We start from the raw sequence: 27,309 nt of genomic DNA on the forward strand, positions 1-27,309 counted from the left end.
ATAAATTCAAGTTTTACCATACATATTCAATAACTAATCCCAGTTCTCGATACTGACTTGCATCATTGGTCACTTTTTAACACAAAATTTCTAGGGGTTTCTATGTACATGTGTGTATTTAATAAATGAACAGAACAGAAGTACCCATACCTTTGAAAATATTTTTATTTATAGGACTCATAAAATAAAAGATCTTTGCAGTGGTGCATGTGTAAAACTGGCAGCAGAATATTAAAAACACAGTATGATTTCCAGCCGAATACACCTGAACACCGGTGATTGATCCCTTCTTTTTACAGGAACCTTCGTTTTTCCATCATCCTACATCCGGCGGCCAAATTGACTCCACCTATTTTGTCACCTTATAGATTCAATGGCTATTATTATCCGACTCATGTGACATATTCTATGATCATCTCAAGTTTCACTTTTCCCTTATAGAGATACTCCCAACAAATTCTAAACTCCTAGCTAGACTATCAACTATGGGAGAATTAAACCAACACTACCGTACGGCAAAAAATTTAACTATTCTAGAGCATTTTTATCGTAGTTTATTTATTAACCTTTGTTTTTATATCGCTATATATATATTTATTTATTTATAATTTACAATTGACTCCACCTATTTATATGTTTTATTTATAATTTATTTTTTGTTTGTAACTATGTTGTAGCGAGACAATGACCCCCTAAATATTATTCTCAAATTAAACCAACTAAAGGATGAAGTAATTTAACCCAATGAGCATAGGTTCAAACAAAAAAATATAAAAAAAAATGCCACAACATACCACCATACATCAGAACTCTCTGCACAGATAAGGTTTTCCTTTTCCTTCTCAAATCTAAACAACAAAAGTTTGCACAAGCTATTTTTTTTGTTCTACATTTCTCCACTATGATATTTATTCCTCCTCACAAAAGTTTACCTACAACACAAGGTTTACCTGAGACGTTACAGATTCGCTGTCTGGCGTCAAGCCGATGACTGATACAGAAAGTTCAGAAGTGTAAACGCTACGTCACACGACTGTACGTCAACATATAGTGTTACAGGTAGCCCCGGCTCAGCCGACAACAGAAAAAAACGCTCACAAACCATTTACAAAGGGGGGGTAAGCATCACCTTGTTATCTCCATATGGTGTTGTAGTGTGTAAGGAAGAACCGGAAATCTGGGTGATACACTTGTCGGTCCCGGAGCCAGTCATCTGCTGCCTGCATCAGCGCGGCTGCGAGCTGCTGCTCGTGAGGCCCATCCAACGACCAAACAGAACTCCGCAACTTGTACGGTGCCAGTCCAAAGACAGGCAATGTTAGCTGACCGGCTGCGTTCATGCAGCGGTTGATGCCCCCAGGAGGGCAGGCCGGTGCACTAGGGTCAGCATCTGCGTGAGGCGCGCGTAATTATTATTCGGAAGAGATGAAGCTAAGATTCATAGAGCAACAAAGACAGTAATGGAGATCATCGAGAAATGACATTATTGATACATTTTGTATGCCAACTGGCAGAAGATGGTGCTTACCCCTGGAAGGTGTCGCTGTTGAAAGGTAATGAAATGTCAAGAAACATGCATCGAGATCCTTGAGCGTTGGTCCAGTAGGGATTTTATATATAGGGTACCTGCAATTGTAAGGCCCAGGATGAAACCAATATGTAGAATCATAGCAATACCTCATTTCCAGTATTGCTCTTCTACACAAGTTCTATTAACTGATATTTAGGCCCTGCTCAGCTTAGCTAGCTGCACTAGTGCAGCTGCAGTTCTTTTTATGCTACTGGTACTTTAGCTGCAGCTGCGTTGCAGCTAGCACCAAGCAAGGCCTTAGCATAGTTAGTGCCCTTTTGTATCAGCTGATACACCAGCACAAAAGCGGTATGCATCCTCTGTTTGGGCCAGCACAGAAAGTGTTACAAATCTATCTGGAGATTGCAAAATCAGCATTCTATTTCATTCAAAGACAAATACAGTACTCAGGAAAAGAAGATCAAGCAGTATGGATATGGAGCTAATTCCTGTGAAAACATCAATAGTGATAATAAAAGAAAAATGTCAATTTGGTGCAGGGAAGGTAGATAATTATTTGCACATGTTATAATGATATAGCGTGGAAAATTTCCTTAAAACTACAAAATCTCTAGAGCATACGAAGGCCATAGATGCTATTGATACAAATGACACTGTAAATTACATGAAGAATCCATAGTATAAGAGACATACCATGCAACAGACATCCAGCTAGTTGGCAGAAGATCACAGCTTCTGATTGACATTAACTCCGGGAACTTCCTTGAAAGAATAGATACCTGATGAGACATTTATAATAAGCACAAAAGCAGTACATACATATAGCAAATATTCCATTCATATCTCTAGTCAAATAAGCGAGGGAGGAGGGCTTGCCTTGTCTGTCAAAGGTTCTCTACCATAAGGTGGATCCTTCTCAAGATACTCGAATAATGGACGAGTGGATGGTAAATGCGATTCACCATCCTCCCTTTGAAAGCCACCATTCTCCAAACCTCTTAATTGATCACCATCAGTTCCACTGCTACTTTCGCTGCTAGTATCCATAGATTCCTCATCACTTTCCTCCCAAGGATGCCTTAAGTAAGCGAAAAAATTAACTAAGAGAAGTTCTGAACTATGAAAACCGCAACAGGAATGAAAAAGAGGGATAAATCCACACTGAGAAGTGTGTATGAATGCTCTCTTCGTCATTTTTCATTTCCATACAATTCATTGGTGTCTTTATTTGGAACATCGTTGTACAGAACACAGATAAAAAAAAGTAGTTTCTTGAAAGAACTACAGTAACCTTCAAACATCTGACTGCCAAATCAATGTTGATTAACAAGTCACTGGTGACAATTAGGTAATGATGGAAGTCTTTAATTAGTACATTTCTATTCTAAAGATGTAATAGGATAAGATCCTAATGACCAAAATTACCTAAGAAATTAGAGGTGAGGAAAAAATTATCTCAAACAATAGGCCAAATATGTGAGTATCAACAGGAAACATTTTGTTGAGCTATTCAAATCACTAACATAAAAGGTGCCAGCAAGCAGCACTGCCTACAGCTAACAATCACATAAAACACATTTCTCTACAAGGAAATTCAAAGCAATAGCCTCCAATCACATAAAACAGTAGGACCAGCAGCCAAAATTTGCAGGTAGCTTTGTGTACGGAACTGAATTGTGACTTGCATCCCCAACAAAACAGAAGAACCTATGGATAGACTAAACAGACATAATCAAAGGCAGGCATACTACTAATAATAAATCCATAAGTACATTCTCTCAGCTCTCAGTTCTATTGGTTGTCTAGACAAATCAAAACCCTTTTTCTTCAGTGGTACCATTTTTAAATAACCACAGACAGAAGGGGAAAAAAAGGGTCTCCAATCTACACTAGGCAGTTTGAAGCTTTAATATTCCTTTAAAAAATGACATATAACTGTCATGATTCCCAAATTATCCACATTACAGCAGAGAAAAGTGGGATCTTCACCTCAAGCATTCGCCAATAAACAAATGGTTTCTTTCCATTCATATGATTATCCTAGAAAAATTAACAATGCACAGAAAAACCGAAGCAGAATGTAAAAAAATAAATAATAATGTAATATAGAGTACAAGAAAAACTAGAACATATTGTTACCTGATCCTTGTTGAAAGCCTTGATGGGTCTGCATAGAGCTGTATAGCAGAGAGATACGGCACATAATATTGTACGACAGAATCCTTGCCATTTAACATGAGGGGGACGCCAGCCCCATAAAAACTCCATTCATTGAAAGCTTCCCAGAGATCTCGAAGGAAAAAATATGGTGATGACTTCATAGCATCACCACTCCTCCATCCTCTTATGCTTGTCTGCATAATGGATAATCCTTCATTATAACCAAACTAAGGTAGAAATTGACAACCATAACTGAGTGTTTTGTCATATTTCTAATAGCAATGCAACAGCATTTTGTCCTTGTAACACCAGCTCTACCTCTCTGGAAACCATAAGTGGCGAACCAAACATAACAAATAGGTGGGTAACTTTGGTAACCTGAATAATCACAGTTGAGAGTTTCATCCTAACCACCAAACTAATCTGATTCAGAAAGGCTTTTCATCTTTTGTATGATTATAATACAACAAAAAATGTTATTTTGCCCTCACAATTCGAACCAGTTCCAGGAAATTTGTTCTATAAGAACTCGCCCCAGACAAGCACATTTCTACTTTGTTGAAAGCTCCAAAAATGATGTATCATCAATAATGTGCTAGTTACGATGAACCACCAATCTATCATTCCAATAGCAGTTCAAGAATCATACATATATCTGAAGCAGATGAATAGCATGACCAGCTATCTGAAATTGACCGTACGTTCTCTTGGATTTGCCACAACTTCTTAGCGATTTTATTTGAAACTAGGTTAGGATATGTGGAAAGTACTGTCTTCGTAATCACAATTCACAACCTTTCCCCAATCGTAATTATACCAAAGAGTCAAAAACGAGATACAAACCAAAGGGTAATACATGAATAATTTGCACCTATTCTGAGTACAATTGTTTATCGAAACATCTGAGTGCAGTAAAATTAAACAGAAATCGCACTGTCCCAGTCCACAGGAGCAAAAGCAAGCACTTTGCCGAAATGGAGAAGAAAAAGTCAGACAAGCCTCACCTTGGGCAAGTACTGGACCGGCACGCAGGGCGTGGTGGAACTGAGGAACCTCTCCAGATTCCCCGCCTCCTCCTCCTCCACCCCCGCTGGGTCCGGCACCGGCGCCGCCGATGCGGTCGCCGGCGGCGGTGGCTTCACGGCAGGGGAGGACGCCGACACCGACGGCTTTGACGGCACCGACGGGGAAACGCCGGCGTCCACCCGTCTCTCCGCCTCCTTCGCCGGCGCCGGCACCGGCGCCTCCGCCTGCGCCGGAGCCGGAGCCGGAGGAGGCTGCTTCTGCCTCGCCGTCCTGGGAGCCGTCGACGGCGAGGGCGGGCGTTTCCCCTGGCCCTGCTGCTGCCCCTGCTGCTGTTGCAGCAGCAGCATCTGCTGGCGCCGGACGTGAGGCGGGCTGTAGAACCGCTCGTCGAGCATGAAGCTGCGGGACGACGACGAAGACGAGGAGGACGAGGAAGCGGCGTGGCCGGACGGGCCGACCATGGCGGCGATGCGGGCGGACGGGCTAGGGTTTAGGGGGGTTGGCGCAATCGCGCGGGGCGGGGCGGGGCTGGGATCTGAAGCGGGAGGGAGGGGAGGGAGGCGGCGCGGGCGGAGGAATTAGGAAAGGGAAGGAGAGGAGCTGCGTTGCGTTGTTTGCAGGTCAGTTAATTTTCGCTTTTTTTTATTATTGTTTTGTTCGGAGCCCGGGTTTCTTTCTCCTTCTGGCTTTTGTTCTTTCTCCGTCTCTCTTCTGTTGCTAGATGCACCAAAGTGACCCAAAGATTCTCTCTCCTTTCTCTGCTTTCTCTACTGTGATGATACTGTTGATATCGGTTTTCTTGACTTTTGCACGCATATTTTTCAAATAGTGATTTTAAAGTTTATATTTAAAAGTTATCGTATCACATTTTTAAAGATATTGTTAAAGTAGATTACCAATTTATTATTAGTAAATTATATTGTTTATACTATTAATAAATCTCTAATTTATTGCCAATTTATTACTACTAAATTATACTTTTAAAGAACGAATGCAGCCGAAGTCTTTCCCTTTCTATTCCTCCTGCTACGATATATTCCTGGGCGGAATGATGTCTTGGGTCTGTTTGGAGAGCTTTAGATTTTGAGAAGCAGCTGCTTGGTAGCCAGTTTCTGACAATCTGGAAAAGCTCCTAAACCCAGTTTCTCCAGCTTCTGGATTCTTACTTCATTTCGAGAATCTGTAGTTACAGATTCTCAAAAGCTATGGACTGTTTGGGACAGTTTCTAGCAGAAGTAGCTTTTAGGAAAAACTATAGCTGAGAAAAACTCCCCAAACAGTCCCCTTGTTACCACTTTACCAGTGATCTCTTCTTTGCTTCCTTCCAGAGCTATTCCCTTGTCTTTCTGTTTTCTGCTTCTCTTTTCCTACCATCCCAAGCTCGGTGATAGCTTGTCCTTTTTATGAAAAAAAAGTCAAACGGTATATTTATAAATAAAAAATAATTTATGAATAAAACATTTATATATGTATTCTTAGCGATCCAAAAGCCAAGACTAGAAAATAAATTTCAGAGAAAACGTCATAATTAACTCTAAATTTAAGGTTAAAAATTCAAATTCTGGGTTATAAGCATGAACATAATAGTAAGAGAAAGATGGTAATCTGAAATGCTTAGTTTAGAGACAGAAAAGAGCAGTACCTGTATATTTGCTTATAAGGTTACCATCATGCACTCCGTATTTTGTTACACGTCAAATATTCATGACTTTTTCATAACTTAGTTTAAAAACGGAACGAATGATGTGTGTAGATTTATTTCTGTTTTGAAGAAAACTATCATAATACCATAAAGTTGTTATATTTAAAAATATTATTTAAATCAAAAATTAATGATCAAATTGTAAAAGTTTTTTATCGAATATATTGCTTAAACGTCAAATAGTTACAAATGGCTGAAGTACTGTCTTATGCTTCCTACTCCCTTCGACTTTTCTTAATTGACGCCGTTAATTTTAATTAACGTTGTTGACTTTTAAATTTATGTTTGACCATTTATCTTATTCAAAAAATTTTATCCAAATATACAAAATTATAAGTCATACTTAAAGTTACTTTATTAATAAATCAAACCATAACAAAATAATCAACGCGGTTATATAAATTTTGAATAAAACGAAGGATCAAATATTTTATTTAAAAATCAACAACGTTAATTAAAATTAACGGAGGGAGTAGTATTTTACTACCATTTGGTAGTGTACTGGGACGACGTAGAGCAACAATACAATAAGCGTGTCATCGCACCAACGAGAAGCACCACATGGTCTAGATGTAACGCAGAGCCATGTTACATGTGTTTTATCTAAGGTCTGGAGAGTCATAGAATATGTATCGACCCAATTGATGTTTTACTTAAAAAGGTAATGCCTCCGTACTATAATAACTTTATTTTCGTTTTTCCGTATCCAACGTTTGACCATTCGTCTTATTTGAAAAATTTGTACAAAAATTTAAAAAGATTAGTCATGTGTAAAATACTATTCATATTTTATCATCTAGTAAGAATAAAAATATTAATCGCAAAAAATTTTAAATAAGACGAATAGTCAAAACGTTGTATAAAAAACTGAAAAATAATCTTATTTAAAAAAAAACTAAAAAATGATCTTATTTCGGAACGGAGGTAGTATTTTAGTAGCTTTTATGTATGTAAGGTGAGATGGGCACCCTGCCCAAGTTTAATTTTATCACTTTAGATCCATGCTTGAAAACGCTCGATCGCGAGAAGAAAGTTAAGCTCAGATCTATGCCCCAAATATGTCACCATGGCATGCTCAGAAATTTACATCAATTTCCAAACAATTGTATGCATTAAATTATGACGTAGGAATCAGCTTGAGTACACAATATAACAAAGTTGAATACACAGTTTCACGACTTAAAAATAATTAAAAATAATTGACTAACGATTATGCAGTGGAAAAGAAAAACAAACTAAACTATTTAAACTAAAGGCATCTCTCTACAGCGGATGAATCTTGCTCCTAATAATATGCTTGTATTTATAGTTAATTATTATACAATGGTAGGCGCATATTCGTCATCGACGATCTGCCAATCTAGTCAATTGAAGATGCTCAAAGGGTAGTATGTCCATGTGTACATTCGTATGGGTAAGCACTAGCACACATATATATGAGCTTATGTGTTTAAAAATAAAGGGTTGCATTACGATCCATGAATGTGATGTTTTGAAAAAAAAAAACAATCCATTTGTGTGTGTTTTTTGGGAGGGCGAGGGAGGGCTGATGTTGCATTGAAGTTTTACGAGGGATTGAGATGGAGAGTTTGCGTTTGAATTTTTACTTGTAATATTTGATTATTTGCCTTATTCAAAAAATTATAAAAATATCATTTATTTTGTTTGTGACTTTATGATCAAAAGAACTTTAAGCACGACTTATCATTTTTTTATATTTGTACTAAATTTTTGAATAAAACAAATAATCAAATATTATAAACATCTTACGATATAAAACGGAGGTAGTAGGTGAGAATTGGAAGGTAAATTCCTCTACAAGTAATAAGCAAATAGACGAGTTATTTCCTCTCCATCATCACTTAAAATCTTAGTTTCACTCGAATTTCTTATTACTCTCGTTTCTTGTGCCAAACAAAACAATAGGAATTAAAATCAAACTCCCCTTATCAGTCATATTGCCTAACCGCTTCCTCTAGGCTCCCAATTAACTCCATTTTCCAGAGTTGACAAACCGGCTAAAAAGTAATTAATGTACTTGCATCCTCTATCTAAGGGTTACGAGGTTTTAGATCCTTGTGGACTTTAAAGAATTCCATACACCCCACTAGACCATTAGCATATCTTTGATCTGCTATTGCAAATTATGCTTTGGCTGTAGCTTCTTTCAAGTCAAGGCTGAATATTTATCTATTATCTAAAAATTGCAAATTATACTCAAATTGCAGATAAGATAGGATGTTGAACAAAGATATATATAAGTGTAGAGAGTACACCCCGGCCCCATGCACGCACGTCTTTAAATTCACTACTAAGCCAGTATATATGCCTGGTCAAAGCAACTACTGAAATGATGTGTAGTCAAGCAAGTATTTGAGTATTTCGTGCCGAAAAAAAAAACATATATGGCTTTTGGCGAGTTGTTAGGGAAAAAAATTTGCCAAACAATATACTCACATAAAACGAGCTAAGTCAGCACACATGATTAATTATGCAAAATTTTCTATAAAAATTTGTCTCATTTTACATAATCAAATTGGTTCTGCCTATTTTTTTCAACTCAAGTGATCCATATAGATGCTGGCTAGAGGTGGCTTCTTGTTTGTGTTAGCACGCTTATCAAAATACTAAACAACAACATCTTTCAAATTTAAAATTTTTATAATAATATTTCTTTAAAAATTAAATAAAACTATTTTCTAAATTTGAACTAGTTATTAATTAATTAATTAACTAATTAATTATGTACTAACGACATTCTCATTTTAGGCATGAGTATAAGCTACCACAAGAAGGAAATGAAAATGGCACCATACTACTCGCAGTTGAGATTATCCGGATAAGGTTTCCACCTATTGGAAGCAGCTACTCCAATTTTTTCTCCGACTATTTGCTGCCATCCCCACCACGCTGCTACCGTCCACCTAATCTCAGCCTCAGCCGTCCATCCCACCTGGACGCCCATCGGACGGCTCAGCACCGCCCCTCGCCCTCGCGGTGGGATCTTCTCTTTCTAGAAGGATCATGCGACGTGGAGAATATTCGCAGTGAGCTCTCTATGGTAGGCCTCGCGGCTCTGGGGCCCGGTCGTTTGCAGCCAGTTCGGCTGACAGGTGGGCCCATCGAGGTGGGGTGGGACACCATGGCCCACACGTCAGTGGGCGGTTCGCTTCCGGGCATGCGGGTCAAGCGCGCCTCCCACGTGACAGACAACGCGCGGCTCCCGGGCGGGCCAACGACCGCAAGGGGTGGGGCCCACGGATGACGTGGCATCTCACTGGGCGGTGGGCCCCATGAGATGAGGCGGGGAACAGATCTGGGCCTTGTCAGCAACGCGCACGAGCTAGTGACTTGGCCACAGTGGCCTGGTTGCCACTGGTCACGTGGCGTGGAAATTGCAAGGTCCACGCGACTAGCACGAGCAGTCTTTGTGTTCTTTTTTTTCTCAATTTTTTGTTTTTTTCTTCTAATCCTTTCTTTTTTGTACTTGATATGAGCCATTTCTGGTCTCTGGAATTTAGTTAAAGTTTACATTTTCCTCAATTGCCAACTTATGTGTTGGCATCGCTCGAGGATTTTCGTGCATACTCTCTATTGCCAGCACCTTCGCCTTTACAAAAGAAAAAAAAAAGTCTATCTACACCTCCTCTAAGTCACCCAAGCTCCCAACCTACACCGTAGCCAATAGGGTGCATTTCCTAGCCTGGCCATCATCATCCTATCTTTAAAATTTACTAATGTTGTCACCCCAAACTCCAAATTAAGATTGTCATTGTCTTCCATGTGCACAACTCTCTCTTCAACCTTAATTTATTATGGTAAAAATGTTACTAACAACTTCTGATGCACCATCCTCTCTGGCCAAAGCTATGTTTTCTTCCTTATTTTATCGTCTGCTTAGCTTCCCACGGTACTATCACCTCTCATCAACCCAAACTGAGACCATCGGAGGACTTCCCACCCTTCACTAGTACTCGCTAGATACTTCCCCGATGCCACCAAGTTGCTAGACCACAGCCTGCCATGGCCCATCCACCTAAAGCTTAACCTCGAGCCCCCTTGGAGAGCTATCGCCGCCCATCAGCTTCCCTAAGCTCGTCTAGAGCTCACATACACAATCGTATTTTCCGAACTTCCCAAGAAACTATACCCACCATGAGCAGTGTTGCATGTCTACTATGCCGCACAGTCAAATGGCATGCCACTCATTTGTCGGGCGGCTACACCCTTCTTGTTCAGCCGCCTGACAAGATCACATATTGTCACCATTCAACATGATGATAAGGCGTGTATTCATCAAAATGGCGAGATGGGTATATGTGTGCAATTACTTTCTAAATGTGCTATTCCTATAAATTGAGGAAAAAGTATTTTTGTATTATTTTTACAAATATGATCGTTTGTGTGTTTTGGGTTTTGTATTAATGTTATGCTAAATTTTCCAAAATATAGAACACATTCATATATACATAAGCATCCCACCTATAAATGCGCGCACACGTGCTATACTCCTATCCATACAAACTTTTGAGAGTTGATAGTTACAACATGAGTTTCTTAATCAATGGACATATCACTTACCACTAGAAGAATAACTAACCTGAAAATGAGGACTCGCTGTCAGTCGCTTACTCGAACCGGGGTGGACATGTAGAGCAGTAGAGATGAAAACGGTTGAAAAATATATTATTTTATATTATTTATACAAAGATGATCTTGGTAGTTGGTACCATCGGAATTTTTTATATTTGTGAATTTAGCTATTTAGTGACAACTTCAACATGACGCTGACAAAAATTAGAACAAATAAATTTCATAAATAGAAACATTCGGAAAAAAATATTACTCTTAATATTATTTTGTGGGAACGTTGTCGGACGACCAGGAATATCCATAGTAGGTTTTAACCTTATGGAAACTAATCAAATGAATTTCAATTGTTTCCATCGAATCTTATAAAATCATTAGTTTTATTTCTCCAAATCAAGAAAATAGTACTTTTTTGATATGATGAAAAATAGAGCTACATTTATCTTGACACAAATGATAATCCCCATTTTCTTTATTTCCTTTAATATGTGGTTTACTCTTTCCTTTGAAACTGTAAATGCTTTGTTTCCTTTGGAAATTGAGAAAATCTAAAAAATGCCACTGACAAACATCTAAGTCTAAGAAATGCCATTGACGAATATGAGTTCTAGAAAATATCATCGTACAAACGAATTTGTCTAAGAAATGCCATCGCCGTTAGGGTTTCATCCATTTTTGTTGTTAAATACACTGTTCACAGTATAAAACTTAACGGAGAGATGCTAACGGAACCCTAATGGCGATGATATTTCTTAGACAAATTCATTTGATACGATGCCATTTCCTACAACTTGCACTCGTCGATGATATTTCTTAAGTGTTTGTCAATAGTATTTGTTAGATTTTCTGTTGGAAAGTACACAGCATGATGAAATCGTCATTCAGATGTTGTTTGGGCTATTCGAGCCGTTCTTTGTCCTAAAACCCAGCCCAGATGAAAGTTGCAGCTTTGCCGTACCGGGCTCTGCAAGACACACGGCCCAATCGCCTAAGCTGCAATATGTCACGCAACATGTGCATAAATTTGCCAAAAACCTGATGCTGTTCAGTTACTGAAACTTGATAATAATAATTGTAGTAATAATAATAATAATAATAAGAAAATAAATAAATATATAAATAAATAAAAATCCATCTCTATCACTCGAACTGTCCAACTGAGATGTGAACTTGTGCAGCTCAATGCCACAATAACCTAGAGCCACTGGTTCTGTGCGGATCGGAGACAGGTCAAAGGAAAACGGAAAAATAAACTGAAAGATCTTCATTCTTGGCGTGGTACTGCGTAGCACAAATATCAGACAACGAAGGACTTTTTTTTAAGGTACTCCAAGTTTTATTTGGACCATTCATTAGCCATTGATCCAACGGTTAATATTTGATTTATCCCTATTGGAGGTAAGACCTCGTAATTAGGAAATATAATAATGGTTTGCACCATTAAAAGTGTGTGTCAATATGGTAACAGTAACATGATATTACATACCATTTTTTTTTACAATTGTTTGAACTATGTCTCATAGTTATGCAAAATGCTCAACTAATTTCTAACCCGTTTAAATACTAACGTAAAACCCTTGAGTGAAAAATTCAATTTTAATATTAAAACACCAATTTCCAAATGCTATTACCATTTTTTCAATTTAAACACACATTTCAAATGTTCACAGAATCAAGATATTTGAATTATATTTATTTGAGTATCACTTATTACAAATTTTGAGGAAAGATCGCATCTTGCAAACTTCAATTTTAATCGATATGCAAAGTCATCTTCCTGAAAACGTGCATGCAAAGTCATCAATGATAAACTTTGTGTAAAATAGGTAGTTAATTCCCCTAATTTCTGCCATGCATGACTTAATTGTGGATGTGTGTTCCGTGAGAAAATGCGATCGATGTGTGTTACTTTTTTTTTCCATTCAAGCTATTTATTTATTAATTGAGACATGCAAACATATCTAAAATTACAAATATAGAATTAACTATCAACGGTGGAGATTGATTTGAAACTCTTACCTCCATTACATAGAGGTAAGGTGGAGCACCTTAAAATGGCTCGACAATGAATTCAGCAATTTTGTACAAATGAGCTTGTTTGAGTGATTGAGAATCGAAGCTAAAATGTCCTATCTCAAGTTCCGATGACTGAAGCAAAGGTGACATGCATTCCAAGTTCCAAATGATAGATTTTTTTTAAGATAATGGATAATCCAGCTTTGACTTCAAAAGAAGCTACAACCACTTATTACAGTCCGAGGTTCACACGTTAGAGCAACACCAGATTGATCAAATCTCTAGACAATGGACTCTAAAAATAAACAAACCAGAGAATAACAAGTCAAGAAGAAATCCTGCTAAATCTCCAGCCAAAATTCACAAAGATTTGCATAACGGTAGATTCAAGATTCCGGCATGCATCGTAGATCAACTCCTTGGTATCGTCAAACTTTTGTAGTTGCGCCCAAAACCGGCACCAATATGTTGCCCTGAATAATACCTGCATATATGTTTTAGATGGAGATTTATCAAAAACTATATCATTTCTACTCAACCGTAGAGCCCAACATAAAGTAGATGCCCCTACTCGAATTGTTTTTGCAATCTTTGATTGAACTCCATTCAACCATCCTCCACCCATACGAGTAAAACTCGTTGGTATATTCAACCCAAAAGATACGTTAACGACTCTCCGTAGAAATTTAGCAAAATGACAATAAAAAAAAGATGTTGTATAGTTTCTTCGTTAGAACAATAACAACACTTCTTATCACCTACCCAATTCCATCTAAATTATCCTTTGTTAAGACCACCCCCTTATAAAGATACCACAAAAAGATCTTAATCTTTAGGGGCAACTTTAAATTCCAAATATGTTTATTTGTATCTCTAATACCATTATTAATAAGTGCTAAATACATAGAATGGATAGAAAATTATCTATTTTGATGGAGACCCCATTTAAACATATCCTTTTGATCATTCAGACGAATATGTACAATTTTAGCAACTAAGCTATACCAAACTGGCTAAATTATGTCCAACTGAAGATCTTCTAAACGAAACATTTAACGGAACAAAACTCATAACAGTTGCTACGGAAGCCCCTTTCCTACTGATAATATTATATAAAGATGGATATTGATCTTTGAAAGGACGATTTACAACCCATTTATCCTCCTAAAATCTTATTTGTGTCCCATCATTTACTTGGAAATTTCCAAAATTGAGAAATCTTTCTTTGACCTTCATGAGACTTGACCAAAAGTGAGAATCTCCAGGTTTCTTAGTAACTCCTGTTATCGTTTGAAAATTCAAATATTTCTTCCGAAGTAGTTTTTGCCAAACACCATCTTCATTAATTAATTTAAACAACCATTTAGTTAACAAACATTGATTCTGTACTTCCAAATTGTTAATACCAAGCCCACCCTGGTCTTTTGGTTGGCAAATAATATCCCATCGCGTCAATCTATACTTTTTTTTTCTATGACTATCACTTTGCCAGAAAAACCTTGATCTATAATAGTCGATTTTTTGAAGAATTCCTTTTGGAATTTCAAAAAACGAAGCCATAAACAGTACCAGGCTTGAAAGTACAGAATTAATAAGAACCAATCTACCTCCTACTGATAGATGCTTTCCTTTCCAGCTACTTAGTTTTCTCTCAATTCTTTCCTCAATATGTTTCCAGTCTTTATTACCTAGTTTCGTAAAATGCATTGGAATACCAAGATATCTAACTGGAAACGAACCTACTTGACAACCAAATAATTCAGAATAAAGTTGTTCACTCTCACGCGCTTTGCCAAAGCAAAATAACTCACTTTTATGAAAATTTATTTTTAAGACCAGACAATTTCTCAAAAACACTTAATAGTAACTTCATATTTTATGAAAATGATAGATACCGGCCGGCCGATTGAGCATGGCCATGAAGAGAGATTGGTAGGATACATGTCTTTTTGGTGCTAGCATTTTTTTTTAGAGAAGGGTACTTTTACCCGGTCTCTATATCCACTTGGATATATGCGGCCATTTTTTTATTTCAAGAACTTTGGGAACTTAGCTCAAGTAGGGACTTAGCCCCTCAAATACCTAATCTGAAATTCATGCTCCTATGGAGATTTGAACCCAGGTCCTTGGGTGCTACTCAGGTCACTGCAACCACTAGGCTATATGCACTTTCACTTGGTGCTAGCATATATTGGCTTTCAGATCCCACCGACCCGTGAGATCGTCTTCTTAGGGCATGTACAAAGGGCTCTCATTGTCGTCTCTGTCGCTGTATGCTCGCTGACGTGGAAGAGAGAGGATAGGAGAGAAAAAAGTGATTGTTTTGCATGTAGTCAACAAAACATCGACTCTTGGCGCATAAAACGAGGAGACCAGAAAATCTGCTTTGTACGTATGCTGACTCTAATAAGAGACACTGATCAGATGGAATGTGAGCAGAGAATTAATTAGCCTATAATTATAAAGAGTCAGCTTGAAAGACCCTTTGATGAGTAGTTTTTTTTTCTGCTGACGTGGCTTAAGATAGAGCTCATTAGCGGGCTCTACCATTGAACATGCCCTTAACACAAAATCAATTTAAAGTATACTTGATCTCCTGAATTATCGATATTGGTCTACTGAACCTCTAAAGTATGAAACCGAGTATTACTCTATACTCTGTATTTATGTGAACCGGTTTAAATAATCCCCTATATTGATTTTATAAGCAGTTTTAGCCATGTAAATGTTAATGTGACAATAATATCGTTTTGTCAGATTTGCTATTCATCAATCACTTGAAAGTTTTTAATCTGTCGATCGATCCTTTAGATTTGCTTCAAAATACGTCCTTATTGTCCACACGCTATTTTATTTGGTTTCATTTGTTATAGTTCAATTTCAACCCTTATAAAATTCATTGATTTATTCAACTTTTTTAAGCGATTGATCAACAGGTGACCTCTTGTTCTGTGATAGGTGATATAATTGTTGAGTTATGTGTCGCACATCAAACTAACATGTTAGTTGGATAATTACATTTTAATATTCATGTGCTTATTTTTTTAATCCGTTACACACGTTAAAAACATACCCAACACATACCACTGCCATGTTATTGTCTCTCACAGCCAAACACACTTATAAAACCACTTGATGGTGTTATTCTAATTGGTTTGAATACTTTATGTGATTGAATACTCAGTTTCACGTTTAAAAGGGTTAAGTGAGCCAACCTTAATACTTCACTGTAGAGGCTTCAGTAGACTTTTTTCCTTAGTACAAATCGACGGTAAGATTATGTTTGCAGAACTGAATCATCATGAAACTGTGATTGTGTACCCACTCTCCCTTCTTAAGGTAAAGCTATCAATGGGCAACATAAGGCCGAGCTGCCCCCGGCCTATAGCCAGAATCACATGTTTTTCGCGAAAGAGTCTGCAGTCTAGTGGTTATAAAAACCTTAGTAGCACTTGAAATCCTGAGTTCGACTTCTTGTTGGAGTGAATTTTCTAGGATGGAGTGAATTTTCCAGGATTTTAACGGCTTTATGCTTTTAGTGGTAGGCGACGTACCCGTTGACAGCGAGATGCCTATGGTGACTTCATCCATCTCTTTAAGATGTGTCGACTAGGCTTCGGAGGTGCTTATAGGGATAGGTTTACGTACGTGCGTTCTTAGAGGAGTGTGTGAGTGCGTTTTAAGCGTCGGTTGTGTTGTGTTCTTAAAAAAAATCAAATGTTTTCCAACCGTACGTGAATTCAGTATGCAACATGTGGGGGATCCATGCGTGTGTGATCGGCCGAAAAGCTAGCGCCGCCCCGCGCGCGTGCAGCCTCGGGCAGGCAGCCACCGTGCACGCACTCACCTATGCACGTTGCACGGACCGGACCGATCCCTACCAATCTCCCCATCCATGCATCTCTTCCACCGCCACCGACTAAAAATTCCACAAACCCGGCCGGATCCGAGGCCACCACGTTACTTGTACCCCGCCCCCCGCCGCGCGCACGTCTTCCCATGCCAGATCGCAGTATCGGACGACGCCCAACGCTAGCTACCTCGCTTTACTTCTACTTCTTGATCAGTGCAGCAGTAGTACTGTTTAGTGTGGGCATGGCGCGGTTGATCTCGTCGTCGCTGCACCACACCGCCCTCGTCGTCGTTGTCGTCGTGGTGGCCGGCTCGCTCTTGGCCTCGCCGGCCGCCGCGCAGCAGCCCCCGCCACCGCCGCTGGTGCAGCAGTTCTACTACTACTCTCCCCCGCCGCCGCCGCCCGGAGGAGGAGGGTCGACCTACTCCAACGTCCCGTCGCCGGCGGTGCCGTGCAACTGTGAGACGACGACGACGCCGCCGCCGCCCTCGCCGCCGGGCGTCTACAACTACAGCGCGCCGGGAGGAGGCGGTGGAGGACCGCCGCAGCTGACGTTCTTGTCCGGGTCGTCCCACCTGCCGCGGCTGCTTGCTTCCGCCGCCGCCGCTTCTCTGCTCCTTGTGTGGTGGTGTTAATTAGTGAAGTAAATTAGTCGCTTGCATAGTTGCATCGTTACCGGTTGATCAATGCCATGATCCATATGTTTGTATGTGTTCTCTGTAACAGTATTAGCTGCAAAATCAAGATACAAATTAGTGGTTTGACTCGAGGGGTTAATTAGTCAAGCCACATGATGTATTAGTAAAGTCGTCGATCGCCTGGAATTTATTTAAACATATTAATTTAGAAGGACAGCATCTTGTATAGTTTTACGGGTGGAGCGAGAGAGAGCGGGGGTAAATCGAGGATGAAATGGGGGACTCAAACTTATTATCAAGGGTACCCTATTATCGATGGAGGTGTTATGTACATTAATTAGATTAGATAATACATCAGCCTAAAACAGAATATTTGCATGAAACTATGAGAAGAGAGCAAATTAGCTTTATGATCATGAAACCTTTGGGCACCGTTACCAAGTCCTCAGTAATGTAGTGAAACTTGCATTGAGAGGCTTGAGGCATTTTATACAATCAAACACTCTCTACGTGCATTTTATACAATCATAAAACTTTCAGCAGTAATTAAATGTTTTATTTAGCTTTAGAAATGGTACAATGAAATATTGCACTGTAAGTAGTTGTTTAATGCATGGTTGCATCGAGTTAGCTGTTTTGGAAACAATGTAGTGAAACTGAGCATTGAGACTGGCCTTCATAGCTGAATGCATGATAATGTTATCTCGTGGGGTCAACTCATAAGTGACAACTTCTAAATTTGTGACAAGAGATTTTACATTTATTCATCGGAATTTGCGAGAAGAACACGCATGAGTACTGTTAATGTTGCTGACCTTTATTGCTACATCAAGTCAACAACTCTAATAGATAAGCCTTCAACATTTTAGGACAATAAAACACACCTCACATTAGGACACCTCGAGCTCAAGTGCAATTCCCAACAACAGACATAGAGTGCACTTCTATATCTGTATAGTGTTATAAAAATTGAAGATGCTTTTGTCATATGTCATTGGGCTTTGTCTGATTCTACTATGTCCACACGTGTATTTATAATGGCGGGTTTGGTACGATGTCCGCATACGTTTTGTGTTTAAGCGGCTCCATCCGTGCGCTACGCCTATCTTAGGCAGTTAGCCAAGCTTGTAGTGTGCATCGCACATGCACACAACCTATACACTGGGAGAATGTACTTTATTTTTTTGTTTATTTTTTAACCCCTAATTTCATGAAAAGTACCTTTATAAGATCATTTGCGCATATTTTTTTCTTTATTTTTTCATTTAGCATGATGTCGTATTGTGAATTTCAGATTATCGAAGGATTCCACAAAAGGCCCCCTTGATCGGGGGCCCAGGTGATGCCTCACGTTGAGAGGCATTGGGCTTGGGGGCACCTGGCTATCATGGGGCTCGGGGCTTGACAAGACTATTGGGGCATCGGGCTCAGGGTAACCCAACCCCTCCAAGGGAACAACTCACATGAGGTGGTCAGGTCTAGGAAGCCTGACCTATCCTAGGGGTGGCTCGACCCTTGCTAGACAATGGACGATCCCCTATAAGGCGATCCCCCAAGAGCGATGGAGATAGGTGGGAAAAAGGTGCGTCCATATAGGTGCATCACCACTACATGGACTCTTCTAGTCAAGCGACGTCATCTTTAAGGGGATGGCAACTGCTTTGCTCCATGCTTGGTGCATCTCCTCACGCTGTTTTCTCCTCTAATGTCCATCACAAGACATGCATTGCATTTGTGTATAAGAAGCTTCTAGCGGGACTTTGCCTGAATTGTAACCAATAATATTGTGTGCATCTACTATTATTTTTTCCATAGATGGATAGGTTGTAGAAAATGTTTAGATGAAGTGTATAATAGCTTAGATTAAATGTTCTGAATTTTCTTCATTTACCATCCATTTAGGTGGGCTTTTGGTTATCTCCCTATTATTGGGTAAGGGTGTGTTTGATCTAGGAAAAGTGGGTGGCAATTTTGCTGCACACAAAATGAGACAATCCATTAGCGTACAATTAATTAAGTATTAATTATTTTAAATTTGACAATGGATTTATTTGATTTTTAAATCAACTTTCTATAAAGAAAAATTTTGCAAAAAAATATGTTGTTTAGCAGTTTGGGAAATATGCTAAAAGAAAATGGGTAAGTTGCTTAATTAATTGGCTGGATCGAAGGCACCCTAATTCATATCCAATACATTTCCCATTATGTTTTAGTGACCCCTTTATTAGATGCAAGTGAGGTACGTGATGTGACAGACACAATCCGTTTATGTAATTTGAGGTCCATAAAATATAACACACAAATATAACATGCGAGGTATTACGATCCTAAATAAGACCCTGTTTGGTTCCTTTAGTCCTATGATTAAACTTTAGTCACAAGACTAAAGTTTAGTCCCTACTTTAGTGTGTGTTGTTTGGTTCAAGAGACTAAAGGGTGACTAATGAGCAGTTAAAGGGTGACTATTTGGTCTGGTGAGCCCCTCGATGCATGTTTAGTCCCTTTAGTCCCAAATAAGCACCTCCTTTAGAGACTTATTTAGCACCTCAAATAGAGACTTTTTAGTCCCTCTTGTTTAGGATTTTAGAGACAAAAAGGGACTAATAGAGACTAATAAGTAGGGACTAAACATGAACCAAACAGGGTCTAAGTAGTTTTTCCCATTGCAACACACGAACACCTTTTCTAGTCTATGAAATATTGCAAGTTCCACCGAGCGGATCAAAGCTTCGATTTGAATCCGTCGAATACCCTTCCATACAAGCTCAAAAGGAACTAAAGCTACATGTATGCCTGCTCGTGGATGAGTTGTAATGATTCCGATGGATTCAATTTTTAATTGGATTAATTTGATTTGGATGGGTAGAAATGAGTTATTGATCTCTTGGGTTGGATTGGACCATACTTGCCAAAAATGCAGGTTGGATTGGTTGGAGAATTTTTAGGCTAAGAATGTGTTCAATTCATGGATACAGGTTGGGCTATACTCATAGATCTAACCTACAGACCTACTTCAACAGTAGAAACACTGGCTTCCTCGTGGCGAACCACAATGTAAACACAGGTAAGCGACAATCGACATAATCAATCATGGAGAGCACATCATGAGGCATGAATTGTACACCAGGATGAATTGAACGCCTAGCAGCTACACTAGGTTATTGTGATTGATGTGGGAGAGCACCTGGAGCTCTATCCAAAACATGCACTCGGCATCATACCGCTGCCAGGCACCAACGATGTTCTCATAATGACAACGTGTGCTCCGTCCGCTTGATGGTGACCTTGTGGCCGTTGGGGAGCTTCACACGATGGTACACTAAGCTGAAGCTACTGCTCTCTATCTTCCATTCCTCGGCGATCACATTTGTCAGACATGACAACTCCTTTATAATGAACTCATCTGATCGGAGCGACCGTGCCAACGACGACAATGGTGAGGACTTAGGTGCTGACTTGGCCATGACCTCCATATCATGACAAAGACCAACATGGATGGCCTGTCTGCTGAGGATGGAGGTGCAGTGTAACTTGGTGTTGGCTATGTCATCCAGTGAGCCATTGGGAAGCACGAGGACATAGTCGCATAGTCGTCGTGAGTGGCTTGAAGCAAGGGCGCCAATTTCTACCACAAGAAGCTAGAAATGAACACTCATCTCTATTCTGATTTATAGGCTTGGTATTGTGCTCATTTTGGGCTACCATGGGGATTGCGGTTTGAACCCATGGACTTAAAATGGATTTAGTCCACTTGAGTAAAATAGTTTGTATTGGTTTGAACAAAAATTGGACATGGATGGGATCGATTTGGGGCATGGAGGTGGAAAAGTGGGGTGGATTGATTTGGTAGGTTCCTTCCGAGCAAGATGGACCAGGGTAGATGTGGATTGGACTTTAGCCCATTGACAAGCCTAGTCACATGTCAACTAAGGAAGGGGTATTGGAAAAATGTTGACTTGGTTGGTGAGAGATGATAGCATATGGCCAAGGCTTTTTCGAGATAAAAGATTTTTCTTTTATGCATAACTGTCAAGAGGTTTATAGCTCTCTTTTTGAAAAATAGTATACAAGCCAATATCTTTTCAATCTCATCCGGTCTAAAAAATAAGATGTGACTACAACGACAAAATGGGCAATGACTTGAGTCATGACTAATGACACACGCTTATCTCATATGAAGAAGACAACATTCTTCTCCCTCTTTCCTTCCTTTCACGCCATAATAAAAACATATTGAGTGGCAATGCTTGTATCATTATTTTGACACTCCTAGAGGAGTTTGAGTAATTGCATCAATAGCACCTTACTTCATTATGTGATCATTCTTTACACGTAAAGATATAAAATATGGAGGAGTGAACTCGTACGGCATGGAGCCAAATAGTGAAGGGGTTTTACATTTGAGGGAAGTACACTATATATTAATTATAGAAAAAGGAGCTATGCACTACACTTCAGTATAATGGGAAAGCTATTTGGCTTCTCATGTCCTAAAATATTATGAAGTTTTCAGTATCTAAGGTGCAATATCAAAAATAATTTTGAAGATTAATTTTGAAGTGTCTTTTTTTTTATCTCTGACTATAAATATCACCAATCAAATATGTGCATAGTGAAAACATAAAAAAATAGATAGGTAGATGCTTCAAAAAATTATTGTGAAAAAGGGATTATTTGCCTTATAACAACAAAATTTACTCCTTGAAAAGTGCAGGAGAGCAACCAAACAAAAGCAAGGTGCCAGTTTGATTGCATAAAAGAATATGTGCAGTTGGTGGGAAAATGTCTTATGTGCATGCCTTTATAAATATCTCTTGAGTGGCCTAATTCAAAATATTCCTTTACCGATGAAAAGAAAACACAAAACATAGGTTGCACAAAATCTTCTCAAAAACATGGTGGCAATGGTCTTCTTTAGCAAAACAAAACTATTTTTATGATCTTCAAACATCCTGAATAATTCTCACATACTAGCTCACATCCAAGATGACAAAGTAATATGTGATATTATTAACACCAAAATTTGTCAACTTTTGACATCAACAGATATATATTATGATTGGCACTGAATTTTAGAATGCCATATAGTATAATCATATATTGTAATTGAAAATGAATAAAAATAGAGTAGGTTTGTGTGATTGAAAAGTTTATAATTAGTTAATTGGCAGCACCACAGGGAGATAGGAAAAATATGGAATGCAAGAAAATAAATGCAACAAATTTTACAGCCGCACAACTAAAACCATATAAGAACATTCAATACAAATGCAAGATGATAGTTGTCATAGAATTTAGCCAAATATTTCTTCATAAGTGCAAATTCTACATAAAAGATGTGAGTAGCGGGGCATAATAACCTACTATATTGTTTAAAAATAAAGGATAAGTGTGCAATATTTAGTTACGAGTAAACTACTAAAATAAATATCTAGAGGTATTTGAATGTACCATATATCATCTCTTACGTTGCAACTCTTTTGTTCTAACTATGAGCAATGCAAATATAGAATATGTAGTGCAGTACTAAGTCAAATAAGATACTACATAATCACTTTTATGGGATGATTTTGACAAGTTTCATACAAAGTTGAGAACAAGACATGGAGCTCTATTACTTCTGATTGATTAAGAGTGGCCAGCCTTCGAAAGGTACATCAATTGGATAGCAGCTTTCTTAACATCGTCCTCGTATTGTTGGCTCTGTGTTAACATCAATTTTGACTGGCATCCTTCAATTGTCATCCTCATCCCCAAATCCACCTCCTTAACCCTCTTATTCTTTTTCTTCAATCTGCTCTTGAGTAAAACCTCATTTCTACTCGTCTTCTTCTTCTTGTCTTTGCCTCCCTTACTATCTAACTCAAGGGCATCCACCCCCTTTCTCTGATATCGGATCCCACAAGCATTGCACAATGACTACATAGATGTATCACAATTACATGACATATTTAGAATCAGCACCTAATCAACAAGCTCTCCCGAACTTATAGGTGCTATATCAAAATAATTTATAGATCTATTCTTTACCTTGGGGCCTAGGGGACCGTTGCGCCATATAGATGTTTTGCTGCTTTGGCAGTGAGAGCAGATCCTTGGATTGTTTAGATCTAAAGGAACAACCTTCAACCACAAAACACCAAGATGATCCCATGAGTTTATGGTAATTATAGCATGAAGATATATATCGAGGGTATGGTTTAGGCTTACTTGTGCTTACCTTGTGGAGGGAGGACTCGGGTTCCATTGGAGAGAGCACAAGATCTTGAGCACTCCCTGACTCTGTTGTTACTATGTATATCTATGTGCGGGTAGCAGGTGGGGATAGATATTTTGGTAGGTTTTAAAGTTTGAGATCCGCACATTGAATGACAAAGGAAAACATTAAGAAATTGAATACAATTGTATATACATCCATATTTGTGCTATATCGAGGTCCATTCATTTTTTAGGTAAATATTTCAGATGATTAATATGTTCTAAACAATACTATGCTCTAGGGAGAAAAACTATCACAAGTCTTTCATGCCCATGCCCAACCTTTTCCAAAAGATATTTTATTTGCGAAAAAAGACCTTTCCTCAATAGCCTAGAAACTATCAAGAAAGTAGCTTTGTTACAGCTTATTCGTCAGGCTTTTCTAGCAAGAGTTGCATGCATAACCATGTAATGGGCCCAATGGCGAACAACTATAACCTTAAATTGTATTGGTGCTTGAGCTGTTGGACATACTGGTTTATGTCAAAATTGGATCCATCGTACCGAAAGATCCATTTTTTTGATTTTATAGTATCAAAAGTTCCCTACTCAATTTACTAGCACCCAAATCTCCCTCCGTTATGTTAAGAAGCAATATCGTCACTCTCTGACTACTTCCCATTTTCTTTGACTAATATTGACTGAACTAGGCACTCGAATTGATGATCATGCCCTCCCCCATATGCATATGAGGAGCTCAATGGACCCTCACACTCATCCATGATTTGTATCCCTTATAGTTTCGTTCCTCTGTTGGTCTAGTTTTCATAGTGACGCAGAGTGGGAAAGCTATAGTAAAATACAGGGAGGTGCAATAAATTAAAAAAAAGTGATGCACATTGTTCATAAAAATAAATAAATTCACTAATAATATTAGAAATTGATTACTGACTTGTGAGTTGTCAGCAAAAGATGATTAGTAATTCAGCATATGCATACATAGGCAAATGTCATTCCATCTCAAAATCTTTACTGACTCAGCGATCTAGAAAGAAAAAGAGAGAACATCCAATTCGACTTCTATTTTTTTTCTGAATGAAAAGATGAATCAAGTGAGCATATATATAATCATTATCTTTAATCTTCATCAAATCTACGTCGGTGCATATTCGTGAAGCTGACCACAACCTCATTGGTGACTTTCTTCATTTCTTCTTTCTCCACATAACAAATAAGGTTGTTACTTAAGTATTCGCAACTAATCTTATTGCGCAAATACATTTTCACAATCTTCATAGCTGAAAAGCACCTCTCAACTGTAGCGGTTGCAACAGTTAGTAAAGTACAAGCTTCAAAAGTTGATAAACCAATGGATAACAAAGATTCTTTCTTGTATTTACTATTGTTTGAGAAGATCGACAATAGTCTGAATGTTGGAGAATCTACCATCATCTCTCAAATTTCTTGAATCAAAATCATTTGGATAAAACTTTGCTAGGCTCATCAAATTCTCTATATTAAAATCCTAAAAGGAGTCTCTTGGAGTAAAAGCATATGAGCAAATAAGCAATTGAGAGCTTATCTTATTGAAGCAGTTGTCGAGATTAGTCAGATTTAGGGCTTTATATCTTACAAATCAGATTAAATGAGAAAGGAATAGAGGGAGAAAGGTTGTGCTAATCTACTTTTTGGTCGTCTGTGGGCGAGCTGCGACAATGATTAGCCGACGTCGGCCACGGTGGTCAGTGCACTGCGTGGACGTGGAGCCGACTAGAGCAAAGGACCGAGGATGTGAAGTCGTGAAGACTGAAGGCAAAGAGACGAAGCCAGTGAGAGGGATGTCTCGTTGTGTGAGAGGAGAAACACACGCGTGCCTCACTGAGCGACGGAAGAAAAAAAAAGTGATCAATCTGCATCTTCTCCCTCCCAGATCGATCTCCTCCCTCATGGGCTGACTCAATATGAGCCTTCTTTGCTGCTCACCTTGTTGGGCTACTTCTTGGACTAGGGGTGCAGTTTATTGGGTCGAGGTGCATATAGGGCCCATATATGGGGGTAATAACTAAAAAAAAATTTGAGGGGGGATGGTTCATTTGCATCCATGGGCTTCTAGTGGGCTTTGCCCCTAGCTAGCACGTGGTGGCGACCTCAGCCAAATAGCATCCTGCTTCATTAGGCGTTGCTTGTGTGCGTCGTCTACCATCACTGCGGCAGGTCCCCAACACCCCTTTCATTGGCTTAGCTATTACGCCTCATCGTCGGTAGCCTCCTACCACTGGAGTTGCCACATTCATCGCTGGCCATAGTTCTCCCCACCGATTCCTTCAGGACGGAGGTGGCATGGGGGCTAGGGGGGTCTTGAGCCCCAACTACCGGCGCTGATCCCATGGAGACTCCCCCTAAGCCCCCCTATAATTTTCTGCATGGTTTCATGGGACGGGGGATATAGTTATTCAGTTCGTGATTGGAGGTAGAATATGAAGTTAGTTGGACCGTTATGAAAAGAAGCCTAGCAAATTTGTTTCCTTGGCCTAGCCAACTCAGAACACAACCATCAACATTCAGCCATCCATTTTCATATGTTTCCATCTAAACCGTCCATTCTCATCCCAATCCACACCTCCTCCCCGCCACCACAATACCCTAATCCTCACTCACACCCAACCAATCCCAGGCGGCTGGCGGTGGACGATGGATGCACGAAGCGGCAGAGGCGGTCGTTAGCTGGAAACCGACGACGGACGCATAGGAGCGGGCCGAGCGGCAAGTCAGCTGGTGGTGGGTGGCCTACGCATGCGGTAGGGGTCGGCAGCGGTGCGTGGCATGCCAGGGAGCCCGACACATGTGGCACGGTGGAGGGCAACAGGGGCGCACCCGCGTAGGGCAGCCGGTCTGTTCAGCCCGCCTATGATTTTTTCCTAGATCCGCCCCTGGATTCCTTTGTACATATGTCTTTGACTTGCCTCAATGACCTAATTACCACATCGAATTCCTAACCAATTTTAGTGGCTAGTTCAATCAGTAAATTTTAGTGGATGGCTCTCATCATCGATCCTCCAACCAATTTTAGTTGTTTCAATGAATTGGTGTCGAATTAAATTTGTGTGTAGGTTTGAGATGAGATGACCAACAAGAGGAACATAGACACAAGCTAGACGATTTAGCTTTATTGATTATTCACGTGGTAGGGTATATAGTTTTGTTTGAGTTGATTGCAGTAATGTATTCAAGTTAGTCATGTATAGGATGATGGGCAAGAATGTACTGAGCTCACATGAAGCTTGTTGTGTATGAGTTTGTGAGGTGTAACCATCACAATGTGACGTTCACTTTTCTTTAATCCAAAAACAGAAGTATGACATTCGGTCATTCTAGCACACCTACTAGATTGGTTTTCAGTAAAATCAGAATCATTTTGAATCTGGTCTTAAATCTAAAATGACTAAAAATTAGTTTGAATGTACAAGGATGTGCAACTAAAATATGAAGAGATGTTTCTTATTGCTATAGAAACTGTAGTAAACAGCCAATGCAGTGTTGGCCAATAGAACTACTAGGATTAAAGTTGTAGACCAAGTGAAGATATCTTCACACA

At 39.2% G+C, this 27,309-nt stretch overlaps 2 protein-coding genes across 4 annotated transcripts; both read right to left on the reverse strand.

Moving 5' to 3' along the window:
- Positions 1 to 814: 814 nt before the first annotated feature.
- Positions 815 to 5,216, reverse strand: LOC102716431. 3 transcript variants are annotated; one of them, XM_015839101.2, is made up of 6 exons: positions 4,696 to 5,216; positions 3,671 to 3,885; positions 2,408 to 2,609; positions 2,225 to 2,310; positions 1,529 to 1,626; positions 815 to 1,390 (listed from the first exon to the last, which is right to left on the reverse strand). In XM_015839101.2, exons 1-6 carry the CDS (start codon positions 5,176 to 5,178, stop codon positions 1,134 to 1,136), a joined length of 1,341 nt encoding a protein of 446 aa, XP_015694587.2. In that variant the 5' UTR covers positions 5,179 to 5,216; the 3' UTR covers positions 815 to 1,133. The 3 variants fall into 3 exon arrangements, with proteins under 3 accessions (XP_015694587.2, XP_040382448.1, XP_040382447.1); XM_040526514.1 differs by having other exon boundaries at positions 886 to 1,390; positions 2,408 to 2,564; XM_040526513.1 differs by having other exon boundaries at positions 886 to 1,390; positions 2,408 to 2,567.
- Positions 5,217 to 23,144: 17,928 nt separating this feature from the next.
- On the reverse strand, positions 23,145 to 23,763 carry LOC107304659 (GATA transcription factor 15-like). Its single transcript, XM_015839605.1, has 3 exons — positions 23,737 to 23,763; positions 23,547 to 23,639; positions 23,145 to 23,435 (listed from the first exon to the last, which is right to left on the reverse strand). The coding sequence occupies exons 1-3, from the start codon at positions 23,761 to 23,763 to the stop codon at positions 23,145 to 23,147; spliced, it is 411 nt and encodes a 136-aa protein (XP_015695091.1).
- Between the last annotated feature and the right edge of the window lie 3,546 nt (positions 23,764 to 27,309).

Source organism: Oryza brachyantha, chromosome 7 (genome assembly GCF_000231095.2).
Source record: "Oryza brachyantha chromosome 7, ObraRS2, whole genome shotgun sequence".
Lineage (NCBI taxonomy): Eukaryota > Viridiplantae > Streptophyta > Magnoliopsida > Poales > Poaceae > Oryza > Oryza brachyantha.

Excerpts from the sequence above, each read along its gene's own strand:
- LOC102716431 (XM_015839101.2), bottom strand. The coding sequence starts at position 5,178 with ATGGTCGGCCCGTCCGGCCACGCCGCTTCCTCGTCCTCCTCGTCTTCG. Across the intron at positions 1,627-2,224 it reads AGCTGGATGTCTGTTGCATG|GTACCCTATATATAAAATCC; the intron begins GTATGTCTCTTA and ends TTACAATTGCAG. Across the intron at positions 1,391-1,528 it reads AACAGCGACACCTTCCAGGG|ATGCTGACCCTAGTGCACCG; the intron begins GTAAGCACCATC and ends CGCCTCACGCAG.
- LOC107304659 (XM_015839605.1), bottom strand. The coding sequence starts at position 23,763 with ATGGAACCCGAGTCCTCCCTCCACAAG. Across the intron at positions 23,640-23,736 it reads CCGAGTCCTCCCTCCACAAG|GTTGTTCCTTTAGATCTAAA; the intron begins GTAAGCACAAGT and ends TTGTGGTTGAAG. Across the intron at positions 23,436-23,546 it reads ACGGTCCCCTAGGCCCCAAG|TCATTGTGCAATGCTTGTGG; the intron begins GTAAAGAATAGA and ends ACATCTATGTAG.